The sequence below is a fragment of the Rhinoderma darwinii genome, chromosome 5 (assembly GCF_050947455.1).
Source record: "Rhinoderma darwinii isolate aRhiDar2 chromosome 5, aRhiDar2.hap1, whole genome shotgun sequence".
Classification (NCBI taxonomy): Eukaryota; Metazoa; Chordata; class Amphibia; order Anura; family Rhinodermatidae; genus Rhinoderma; species Rhinoderma darwinii.
In genome coordinates, this window is record NC_134691.1 from 202,326,771 (window position 1) to 202,340,428 (window position 13,658).

At 44.5% G+C, this 13,658-nt stretch overlaps 1 protein-coding gene across 1 annotated transcript in view; it reads right to left on the reverse strand.

The window, feature by feature from the left end:
• LOC142652831 (collagen alpha-2(VI) chain-like) overlaps positions 1-13,658 on the reverse strand; it is a 147,552-nt gene that overhangs the window by 74,793 nt on the left and 59,101 nt on the right. Inside the window, exon 19 of the mRNA XM_075828513.1 lies at positions 4,858-4,908. Coding sequence (XP_075684628.1) covers positions 4,858-4,908 — 51 coding nt within the window. The remainder of the gene's footprint in view (positions 1-4,857; positions 4,909-13,658) is intronic.

Genomic DNA, 13,658 nt, shown 5'->3' on the forward strand with positions numbered 1-13,658 from the left:
AAAGAGGTATCCCCAAGGGACAGTTCCTTAGGGTGCGACGGAACTGTTAGACACTATCTGAATTTAAAACTATGGTCAAAGAATTTGGCCTTAGATTTAGGAAAAGGGGGTACCCAAGTAGAGTTCTTGAATTAGCATAGGGTCTCCCTGTTGGTACCCAAACCAAGAAAGGATGGAGAGGATATACTTCGACTAATAGGCACATATGATAATCAATATGATGAAGTGTTTGAAATATTGAGAACCTACTGGGCTGTCCTTGCTCTAGACCCGGATGTTGATGACAAAATGATGAAACATCCTTCTGTCACATACCGTCGAGGACGAAGTTTGAGAGATAGGCTTTTCAGAAGCCATCTTTCAACATCTATGACAGCCAAAACATGGTTGGGCAGGTCTAATTTAGTTGGCTTATTCAGATGTGGAGGATGCAAAGCTTGTGAATATGTAAATCCCAGTAAGAGTTTTAGAAGTGCTACCACAGGGACAATGTATGCGAATAGAGATTTTATCAATTGTAGAACACAAGGCATTGTATACATATATTGCTTAGCTGTCACTGTTCTCTCAACTATGTGGGTAAGACCATACAGCAGTTTAGAAGACGCATCTTGGGACACGTAGGTAATGTGTTAATGGAGGAATATACTCCAATAGCCAGACATGTGCTAATACATTATAATGGTGATCCAAAATGTTTAAAATTTCAGGGCGTCCTAATATTAGAAGGGGAGATTTTAACAATAGACTTCTTCGGAAGGAATCTCAGTGGATATTTAGGCTTAAAACAATTAAACCTTGAGGCCTAAATGACTCGATTTATTTTGTTCCATTTATTTAACTCCTTGCTCGTTTTTTGATAATTTTTCAATGGATGCGAGGGTGTCTAATTACTCGTCCAGAGGTTGTGCAACATTGAGGATATATAGTGTATAGCTAATTTAGGCGGGATATATTGATTCAGGTCCGTATAGAGATCTATATTATCTGATTTAACGTATAGTGCCACATAACCCCTGTACATAGTGCCACACACACACCCTGTAGATAGTGCCACACCCCTGTAGGTAGCGCCACACATAAGCCCCTGTAGATAGCGCCACACTCACACTCCACCCTGTAGATAGCGCTACACCCTCCCGCCCTGTAGATAGCGCCATTGATGCTCCGTCTAGGTGTGGAATCCCCAGCCAGAGCTTCGGCAACGCTCTGGCTAGGGATAACACACCTAGACGGAGCCCCAATGGTGCTATCTACAGGGTGGGAGGGTGTAGCGCTATCTACAGGGTGGAGTGTGAGTGTGGCGCTATCTACAGGGGCTTATGTGTGGCGCTACCTACAGGGGTGTGGCACTATCTACAGGGTGTGTGTGTGGCACTATGTACAGGGGTTATGTGGCACTATCTACGGGGATGTGTGGCACTATCTGCAGGGGGTTGAGTGGAACTATCCATAGTGGGCTGTGGGGCACTATCTAAGAGGGCACGGTGGCACTATCTACAGAGGGGTGTGGCACTATCTACAGAGGGCACTGAGGCATTATCTACAGAGGGCACTGAGGCATTATCTACAGAGTGGGCGTGGCACTATATACAGAGGGCACTGTGGCATTTTCTACAGAGGGCACTGTGGCATTATCTACAGGGATGTGTGTGGCACTATCTGCAGAAGGCACTGTGGCATTATCTACAGAGGGCACTGTAACATTATCTACAGGGGGAGTGGCACTATATACAGAGGACACTGTGGCATTATCTACAGAGGGTGTGTGGCACGATCTACAGAGGGCACATTGGCATTATCTACAGATGGCACTGTGGCATTATCTACACAGGTCACTGTGGCATTACCTACAGGGGGCTGAGGGGCACTATCTAAAGGTGGGCCGTGTGGCACTATCTAAAGGGGGGCCATGTGTAATTATCTACAGTAAGCAGTGTGTGGCACTATCTAGTGGGAGCAGTGTGGGGCACCATCTACAAGGAGTACTGAGTGTGTCACTTTCTACGTTGGTTTTTACTCTACCAGTATTGGTCAGCACATATCACCTAGCCCGAGTGATAAAGTGAGACATTACCTGCCTGTTAACAACCGGATAATCAGAGACAGATACGGGCCACCATAGTAGTTGTCAGCCAAACTATTGCAGAATTTTGTGTTTATTTATTTGTATACAGAAATTCTGGAAAGAAAGCCATGACCCATTAACCACACCACCTGATAATTCACGCCCACAAGACACATCCACCAAAGAAGCCACACCCTAAGTGTCCATGGATTTTTTTTTTTATGTTGGCAACTATGTTAGAGTTTAAAACAGCGATGAGCATGTCAAGTAGTGTTCAGTGTTGGGAGGTAGTTGGCACAATCTGAGCTCTTCGTACTACAAAAAAGAGAGGTATTGCTACAAGAGGGGAAAGTGGTAAATGCTGTTATTGCGAGAGAGAGTCTGACTGTGAGGTGCTGGAACTGAGGAGCCTGTGTAGAGTGGTGAGGACCATACTATGTCAGTATTCATCATTGGGCCTGCTTGGCAACAGGTTCTGATGAACGAGGAGGGGTGGTATATGACGTCCCACTGTATTAATAACTGGGCAGATATCAGTGAAAGGCACGTAGACGAGATGTGACCGAAGACAGAGGTGTACCCGTCAGAGGTCAGCAACAGTGAAAAACTAGGGACGAATCGGTTCAGGTGCAGCCCGTATACAGAGCAGCCATCATCTCAATATGCACTAGGCCTGAACTACACAGTCAGCAGCCACCGTATTGAGGCCTACTAGCCCCAAACAGATAGCCCTTGTATCAACGAGGGGCGCGTTTTGGCCCTGTGACTGCTGGTCATCAGAACAAACCAGACATCTTGCAAGCCTGAACTGTAACTAAGTTTTTGCCTCCCAAAGTTGGAAGAATTGTAAACATTGTCCGTGGCCCTGTGCACCATCAGCACAGTACAGGCAGAATGCCCTAGGGGGAGGCCACCATGATCAGGGAAGTAGGCAGGGAAGGAGTTAAGGGAGTTAGGAGGGGTGGTTAGGAGGTAGTAGGGGGCGGAGGTTAGTGGGGCAAGGCTAGGATACTTAAGGGAGGCAGAGAGGAAGGACACCACCATTACACCTAGCAGCACAGGAAAGCTTGTCCTGTATATTCAGACTTGTAAATACACTATATGAAATAGCAAGTAAAAAGTTAAAGTTTGCCACTCAAAGGCTGGGTTTCCACATAGTGTAAGCTCTGTGGAATTTCCACAACGGAATTCTGTCCGGAAAATCCACAGCTTTTACAGTAGCAGCAAAGTGGATGAGATTCGAACAAATCTCATGCACATGCTGCAAAAAAATGTATGCTGCGGAAACGTCTTTGCTGCAGATTTTTCTAATTGAATTCAATGGAGTGGTAAAACCCGCAACAAATAGCATATGTTGCGATGCTTGCAGCAGAAAGTCTGAAAAAAATTAATTCAAAAAGCCAATAACTACCCTATGGATGTTGTCATAGCGACGTGTACCTCTGTTCTTAGTGGTAGTATTAGTTTTTTTCAGCAGAGCTTCTGCACTAAAATCTGCACGACAACTTGGTGAGGTTCTTCGGGCCTAATTCCCTGCTGGTTTTAGGTCGGATAGGCTGCGTACTTTTACGCAGTCTATCCGACCTGAGGGAACCCAGCCTAACTCATGCTTCGTTTCAACTTTCTCCACAACATCTTTGCAGGGTATTTTCCACCTTCTTTTCCCACCTTCCAGAAAGAAAACAATCTCAGTGTCACCTTTTGGAGCTATCTTCTGGCCTACCTAACCCTGATGATGTATCCATGGACAGGAGGCTGAAGAGGAGGCTGAGGATCCCAGGCTGAGACAGGCTGGAACAGGTGAGATAGCGCTGTAGCAGCAATGGCGCAGCGCAACCAGTACAGAAGGATGTGAAGGCTGCACTCTGGATCCACTACCTAAGCCACCAGCGGCCAATAGGCCGATAAACCAGGTGGGTGAGGTACCCACCCAGCGAGTTACAACCCAGTTCTATGGAATGTCTAATTTACACTATTTTGGGTAATATATTAAAGTGAAGGTTCAGCTTTGGGGAACTTTTCATGTGTCAGTTCCCATAGAAGCCAAATATAAAAAGTCTTTCTTAGCACTGAACAGTAATTTTACATTTGGTTTACGTAAACAAACCTTAATATACTTATCATCAAATCCTACACACAATTGAAACGTTTTCAGTTTCTCCTCTTTGACCCAGTTACAACTGACATATCTACTAGAAGCTAGACATTGGTTCAGAGTATTCCCCTTCCTCAAACTTTCATTTTTGTTAAGGTACCATCTCTTTCGTCCCACCTCTTCTAGACCATTCTCCCCTCTTCATTCCCCAACACCATATCACCTTTTTTCCCAATTTTGCTGCATAAAAGTGTTTGCTCCAATGCAAAGATGAGCAAAATAACATTTTTGATGGAGCTTTTGCCCTGCTGAAAGGAGGATGGGAGCTCCAGGCACACCTTCAATGCTTTACTGCTGTCATAAAGAAAATACTCATTGCCGCTGTGTGCTGCTCATACTACTACTCCGTCAATAGACAATGATGTGACAGGCTGTTCTGCTGCCACAGGCAGGTTCTGAAGAGCATTTTTCTAGCTATACGATCTGCTAAAATTGGATCTACTCCCTACTCCTGGGACCTCTTTCGAAATAGTAGTCCAAAGCATTATTCCCTGATTTCTGCTGGTTTTATTGCCCGTTTATATTCTAGTATGGTGCTTTATTTCTCATTCCTAATGTATATGTATTCGTTGTGTAGAAAAATAAAAGTCAGTCAACATCCCATTAATTTCCCTTATAAATAAATACATCTTACCTGTAAGCCTCTTGCACCTGCATAGTTGTTCCCAGGTTTTCCTTGATCACCCTACAAGCAAATGTAATATAAGCATATATATAACTTCAAAAAGGTCTTTCTTTCTCAAAAAAAAATCTTACTGTAGGCATCTGGATTTATTATGAATACCTATACCAAAACCAGGCCAAATATTCCATATAATGATCTATACATATCAATATATAAGCACAATCCCTATAAATATATATATATATATAGATACTACCACATAAATACTGTAATAACATATGAGTACACCATAGGTACCATGTAAAAAGATTTTTATTATATTTAACCACAAATAGTAAAAACAATGGCCAGCACGACCTACAAAAATGACAAACAAGTTTAAAACAACATGGTGGGGGTGGGGGGACTACAGCATACAGAGCAGCTTATCACACCAGTACAGTACAAAAAATAGCAGCGAATAACACAGAGTATCACATGAAATGGCAATACATATTGCACAAGGAGACAAGAAGTGTATACACTCAGTATATTACTGTTTATCAGTGCTGTCTCAAAAAATATACGATGTCTAAAACTTGGATATCGCTAGGTTAAGATACCAACCACTGTGCATCATAGTGGGTCCCAAATATAACTAAACCACCACCACAGAACCCCGACGCGCGTTTCGCCGTCAGCTTTTTCAAGGGGTGTTGTGTGGTGGGATGGATAAATCTTTTATAGGAAGTAAATGATATAGGTAGTAGCTGTTATTGGTCAAAACACCAAAATAGGAAAGAGCTGTTATTGGCCCGAACACACATGTACTATAATGACCTCTGACTTGAATGCTAGCTAAAGCCAAATTATTCACCCACCTGAGTCAAATATATTCAAGACGCCGCTATCTACATGGCGCCTGTCAATGGCGGACACAGCCTCCCCGGCCTCCCCATCCCGGCATCTGGATTTATTAGCCTGGTATACATTTCAATCTATTGCAAATTATGACAAGGTTCGCACAGTTCTCATGAGATCACACAGAGTACTAGGCTTTGCAAATAAAATGTAAGGTTCTGTTCACACCAGTATGGATTTGTCCACACGTAACGGAATAGCTGCTTATTTTTGTCCGCAATTGTCTACGTAAAATTCGCAGCGGAATACAGTAGCAGCAAAGTGGATGTGATTTAACAAATGTCATGCACACACTGCAGAAAAATTCAGTCCAGAAAATCAAGTGCGGTGCGTAATTTTAATTCAACAGCATGTCAATTATTGCTGTGGACTAAGTTCCTGTGCTTTTCTGATGAACTGCGTGATTTGCTGCGGAAAAACTGCGGAATTTCTTACATGGGGTGGAAATGACATTACAGGAAGAAGTAATATCACCATCACACAGCCTTTGAAAAAAATTTTGCCTGCATTTTGTAAGCCAAAATCAGAATTGGATCCAGGAGAGGAAACCTAGAAGGCCTTTCTTTATACATTTTTCTGTTTAGGTTCCGTTCCTGGTTTTGACTTAGAAAACGCATGCCAAATCTGCAGCAAATCTGTGGGAACCCAGCCTAAATGCTGCGGAAATTTTCTGCAGAAAATCTGTTACGTGTGGACAAGCCCTATGGGTTACATTTTTACAAAATTGATGTCGGAATTGAAGGAACCCTTATAATCTCTCATAATCCATTCTAATTCTTTTTATTTCACCCGTTGACTTATTATTAGGTCCATCAGATTTACGTTACTTGAAGAATAGCGCAGCACGCCGCGCTATTCCAAATGATCTGCAAAGAACTGATGCAATGCGAACAGACTCTGATTCCAAAGTGATACGTCAATTTGATAACTTCCAATGAGTTTACATAAATATAAAGCTGGGTTTCCACGTAGCATAAACGATGTGTTCAAAGTTTTGAAATTTAATTCTGTCCGGAAACACTGTGGCATTTGCAGAAGCAGCAAAGTAAATGAGAGTTAGCAAATCTCAGCCACACGCTGCAGAATTTTTTTTATTTTTTTGAAAAGTCGTGCAAAAAGTGCTCTGTGGTGCGACTTTCAATTCTGCAGCATGCCAATTTATGCTGCGTGTTCTGGGCGGAGTTTCTGCGTTTTTGGCCCATAGACTATAATGGGGAGCATTAACGCTGGAAATCCGCAGGAGCATATATTTTGCTATAATCAATATTTAACTCTAAATCTGCAGGTATAAGCGATGCGGGAAAAACGCAGCGTTTCCGCAGCAATATGCTCAGCAAAATACGCAACATTTACTGTGGATTTCTGTGACAGATTTATTAGCTTTTTTTTTAGATTCCACTGCAGAAATCTGCAGTGTATTCTATGTATGGGAAGATACTCTAAGGCTGGGTTCACACGAGCATGTTACGTCCGTAATGGACGGAACGTATTTCGGCCGCAAATCCCGGACCGAACACACTGCAGGGAGCCGGGCTCCTAGCATCATACTTATGTACGATGCTAGGAGTCCCTGCCTCGCTGCCGGACAACTGTCCCATACTGTAAACATGATTACAGTACGGGACAGTTGACCTGCAGCGAGGCAGGGACTCCTAGCATCGTACATCACTATGATGCTAGGAGCCCGGTTCCCTGCAGTGTGTACGTTCCGTCCATTACGGACTTAACATGCTCGTGTGAACCCAGCCTTAGGCCGCACGACTTTTCCGTGTTTTCTATTCCGCAGCGTGGGCATGAGATTTCTAAAATCTCATTCTCTTTGTCGCTACTGTAAATACTGTGGAACTTCCACACAGAATTCCGTTGTGGATATTTAACAGCACTTACACTACATAGGAACCCAACCTAAGGGCATGGACAGACCTGGCAGAATTTTCAGCAATATTTTCATAGGTAATTCAGACGTTGCGGATATCACAGCGGACTTGCAAAGGCTGAAATCTGCAGTGTGACATTTCTGCACCGCAGCCTAAATTCCGCACTGTTATTTTCCGCAGCGTCTGAAATAAGTTACCTAAAAATGTATAGAAACCAATGGAAAAAACGGCTGCTGCGGATTTCCACTGCGGAATATCCGCAGCGGAATTCCACAGCAATTCCGCCACTGCCCTAATTCTTCATTGATAAAAACTTTTCTAACAAAAACGTAAACGCTTGTAGAAACCAATCAGATTCCATTTTTTTTTTTTTTTTTTTTTTTTAGGGTCCGAATTAAATTGAAGAAGTGATCTGACTATGTATAGGTAAAGTATAAGGTGTTTTCCAAGGGGTACAAAAAAGTTGCAAAAGGAAGGTGAATGTGATAAAAGAAAAGAAACATAACCCACCTGGCATATCTCCCGCCGCTTCAGTGGTCCTGCCAGTCTTTATTAGTTGTCCTGCAGTCATGACGTGCCATATACCTGCAAGTGACCCCCAGTACTAGGGTATGTGCACACGTAGTGTTTTTAGTCGTTTTTGGGGCCGTAAATGTCCCGAAAAACGGCTGAAAAATCAGAAGCAGAACGCCTACAAACATCTGCCCATTGATTTCAATGGGAAATACAATGTTTTGTTCCGACGGGGCGTTTTTTATGCGGCAGTTTTTCAAAACGGCCACGTAAAAAAAGTCAGCGAAAAAGAAGTGCATCTCACTTTTTGAGCTGTTTTTGGAGCCGTTTTTCATTGACTCTATAGAAAAACAGCTCCAAAAACGGCCGTAAAAAACGCAGCGAAAAACGCGAGTATGATTAGAAAATGGCTGAAAATCAGGAGCTGTTTTCCCTTGAAAACAGCTCTGTATTTTCAGAAGGTTTTAATTTTGTGTATGCACATACCCTTAGGCTACAGCGGTCACGTGCCGGTATTAAAGTGGGAACACTTGAGCGGCGGGGATATACCAGGTGGGTAATTCTTCTTTAGTTTTATCATATTCCCTGGCTTTTGGATAATTTTTTTGGGGCTCTCAGAAAATCCATTTAAAATGTGCTTTCCTTTAGAGACCTAAAAGCCACACCAAAAAGTCTTAATAGACTGAATTCATAGTTAGGGTATGTGCACACGATAACGACCATTACGTCTGAAATTACGGAGCTGTTTTCAGGAGAAAACAACTCCTGCATTTCAGACGTAATTGCTCGTACTCGCGTTTTGCGAAGCGTCAATTACGGACGTAATTTGGAGCTGTACTTCATTGGAATCAATGAAAAACGGCTCAAATTACGTCTCAAATTACGTCTCAAGAAGTGTCCTGTACCAAGCACCTCATTGCCAGCAACTACTGGTGGCCTGGGTTGCTTAAAGACGTTAAGGCCTACGTCGCCGCTTGTGAGGTTTGTGCTAAGTCCAAGACTCCCAGGTCCCGACCAGCGGGCTTACTATGTTCTTTGCCCATTCCCATATCGCCCAGACCCATATCTCCATGGATTTTATCACCGATTTGCCTCCATCCCAAGGCAAGTCGGTGGTGTGGGTTGTAGTAGACCGCTTCAGTAAGATGTGCCACTTTGTGCCCCTCAAGAAACTACCCAATGCTAAGACGTTAGCTACCTTGTTTATCAAACACATCTTGCGTCTCCATGGGGTTCCTGTCAATATTGTTTCTGACAGAGGGGTACAATTTGTTTCATTGTTTTGGAGAGCCTTCTGTAAAAAGTTGGAGATTGATCTGTCCTTCTCCTCGGCTTTCCATCCTGAAACTAATGGCCAAACGGAGAGGACTAATCAGTCTCTAGAACAATATTTAAGGTGGTTTATGTCTGACTGTCAACATGATTGGGTCTCATTCATTCCCCTCGGCGAATTTTCCCTTAATAACCGGGTCAGTAACTCGTCAGGGGTCTCCCCCTTTTTCTGTAATTTTGGGTTTAATCCACGGTTCTCCTCCGTTTCACTTGGTAGTTCCAACAATTCCGAGGTAGATGTCGTTCATCAGGAACTGTGCACAGTCTGGGCCCAGGTTCAGAAGAACCTAGAGGCATCCCAGAGCATACAAAAGACTCAGGCAGATAGAAGACATTCTGCTAACCCCTTGTTTGTGGTCGGGGATCTGGTGTGCCTATCTTCTAAAAATTGACGCCTTAAAGTCCCGTCTAAGAAATTTGCTCCCTGGTTTATAGGGCCGTACAAGGTAATTAAAGTCCTTAACCCTGTCTCCTTACGACTGGAGTTGCCCCCGTCTTTTCGAGTGCACAACGTCTTTCATGCCTCCCTCCTTAAACGCTGCTCCCCGTCCTTGGCTCCCTCGAGGAAACCTCCGGTCCCTGTTCTCACCCCTGAGGGGGTAGAATTCGAGGTGGCCAAGATTGTGGACTGCAGGATGGTCCAAGGCTCCCTCCAGTACCTGGTCCATTGGAGAGGATACGGGCCTGAGGAGAGGACTTGGGTACCCGCCCGGGATGTTTACGCTGGGGTATTGCTCAGGAGGTTCCACCTTCGTTTCCCCAATAAACCAGGTCCACCTAGAAAGGGTCCGGTGGCCCCTCATAAAAGGGGGAGTACTGTAAAGGATTTGCCAGACACAGATTCTGTGTCGACGCCCGTGGGCAATCAGTCTGCACCTGCTCCTATGTCTGTAAGACTGACTCCATCTTCCACCACTCAGGATGGCAGGCTTAGGAGTGGGAGAGCCTATCACAGTCTGGCCAGACGGAGCTAGTTCCCGCCCACTGTCTATTTATACCTGCCTTTCCTGTTCCTCCTTTGCCTGTGATTCTTCTATGCTTGTTTCCTGGCTTGCTGTTGCTGCTTGTACTACTGATCCTCTGCTTGTTATTGACCTTGGCTTTCTGACCACTCTCCTTCTCAGCGTTTTGTACCTCGCTCTCTCCTGGTTTGACTCGACTCGTTCACCACTCTTGTTGCTCACGGTGTCTCCGTGGGCAGCTGCCCCGTTTCCCTGCTTCTGTGTACCCCTGTGTGTTTTGTCTGTCTTGCACTTACTGAGCGTAGGGACCGTCGCCTAGTTGTACCCCGTCACTTAGGACGGGTCGTTGCAAGTAGGCAGGGACTGAGTGGTGGGTAGATTAGGGCTCACCTGTCTGTCTCCCTACCCTGTCATTACAGCACTAACTACAGGTGAGGACTATATAGGGGACAATAACTACAGGGGAGGACTATATAGGGGGCACTAACTATAGGGGAGGACTATATAGGAGGCACTAACTATAGGGGAGGACTATATAGGGGCACTAACTACAGGGCAGGATTATATAGGGACACTAACTACAGGGGAGGACTATATAGGGGGCACTAACTACAGGGGAGGACTATATAGGGGGCACTAACTACAGGGGAGGATTATATAGGGGACACTAGCTACAAAGGAGGACTATATAGGGGCTCTAACTACAGGGAAGGACTATATAGGGGGTTGCTCCCTCTGCAGGAGCGCTGCTACAGTGACCGCCATGCGGTGCTGCAACCGGTAGAGTAAAGAACCACTTTAAAGAGGTCCCCGTGAAGTGGCAAGTGGGCTTATATACAATTTGATCGAAATGTTAACAAAGAACCTAATGTTCATGTTTATAAATTTTGCCTAGCCGCGATAGATCAAAGTATATAATGGATGTGCGGTCCATGTCTAGTTTCTCACTAAGTGATTATATAGGGGGGCACTAATTACAGGGGAGGAATATATAGGGGGCACTAACTACAGCGGAGGACTATATAGGGGACACTAACTACAGGGGAGGACTATATAGGGAGCACTAACTACAGGGGAGGAATATTAAGGGGCACTAACTACAGGGGAGGACTATATAGGGGGCACTAACTACAGGAGAGGACAATATAGGGGGCACTAACTACAGGGGAGGACTACATAGGGGGGACTAACTACAGGGGAGGACCATATAGGAGGCACTGACTACAGGGGAGGACCATATAGGGGGCACTAACTACAGGGGAGGACAATATAGGGGGCACTAACTACAGGGTAGGAATATATAGGGGGTACTAACTACAGGGGAAGACTATATAGGGGGCACTAACTACAGGGGAGGACTATATAGGAAGCACTAACTACAGGGGAGGAATACTAGGGGGCTCCAACTACAGGGGAGGAATATATAGGGGGCACTAACTACAGGGGAGGACTATATAGGGGGCAATAACTACAAGGGAGGACTATATAAGGGTCACTAACTACAAGGGAGGACTATATAGGGGGCACTAACTACAGGGAATGCCACAGGGGGCACTATCTACACGGAACGCCACAGGGGGCACTATCTACATGGAACGCCACAGGGGCCCCTATCTACAGGGAACACTACTATCTACAGAGGAAACTACGGGAGCACTATCTACAGGGGGCTCTATTAGGGGGTTTTACCCTAGGCGACTATCATGCAGACCAGCGTTCATAGAACGCTCGTTGCCGATAATTGCCCTGTGTGAAAAGGTCAGCAATCTGCAGATGAACGAGCAAACGCCCGATCATCTGCTGGTCGTATCGTTTTAAAAAAATTTACAATTATCATTGTCGGCAGCACATCTGCCTGTATAAACACGGAGAAGCGCTGCTGACATTGTATCGGGACGAGTGATCGGAGTAACGATCGCCTGTCCCCATCCATAGCTCCGTGTGACAGGAGCAAATGAATGCCGATCAACTATGTATCGTTGATCGGCGCTCACTGCAGCGGCCGAATATCACCAGGTGTAAAAGGCCCTTATCTACAGGGGCCTCTATAAGGGGCACTATCTACAAGTGGCGCTGTGTGTGGTGCATTACTTTACAGTGCTTGACACAATTTTATTCATGGACACAGTGTATAGTACTATCATATTCAGGAGCACAGTGTATAGTACTATTATATTCACCACAGTGTGTAGCACTATTATGTTCGGGGGCACAGTGTATGGTACTATTATATTTGGGGACACAGTGTATGATACTATTATATTCGGGGGCACAGTGTATGATACTATTATATTCAGGAGCGTAGAGTGCGGCACCATAAGAAGTTTATCTTCGTTTATAGGTGAAGAAATGTTGGAAAAGTGAGGAGCTGAAGACATCCGAGCGGCAAACTCTGCAGAAATGGGTCGTGGCCGAGAGAAGTCATCATAGAGTACCAAAGAAAAGAGAAAAAAAACTACTCCAATCTGAGAAGTCTTCACGGGTGAGTCACTAAATGTAAAGGTTTATTCTCCCTGTGACTGATCAGAACTGTAGTCACTGTATGATCTGCAGTGAGATGATGGGTGTATCGTTCCTTTTTTTGTGAAACAACAACTCCCAGCATATCCCTACCATCGTTCTGGCTATACTAGGAGCTGTAGTTTTATGCCGTACAAACGTATATGGCAGGGGTTAAACTGAATTTGCAAATGATCTCTGTACTGAGTTGCATTTGCGCTTGTGCTGTATTAATGTACTGAGCTTGGTTCTGGTGCTGTATTTTTGTACTGAGCTTGGTCCTAGAGTTATATACATCATAACTACCAAGCACAATACATATATACAGCACCAAAGAGAATGTCAGAACATATATACCACTCCAGAGCCAAGATCAGTCTATACATCACCAGAACAAACCTCAGTACATATATATGGCACCAGAACTAAGCTCAGTACAGAAATACAGCATCAGAACCAAGCTCAGTACATATATACAACACCAAAACCAAGCTTGGTACACATATACAGCACCAGCACCAAGCTCAGTACATAAATACAGCACCAGAAACAAGCTCAGTACATAAATACAGCACCAGAAACAAGCTCAGTACATAAATACAGCACCAGAAACAAGCGCAGTACATATATACAGCACCAGAACCAAGGTCAGTACATATATGCAACACAAGAACAAAGCTCAGTACATATATACAGCATCAGAACCAAGCTCAGTACATATATACAC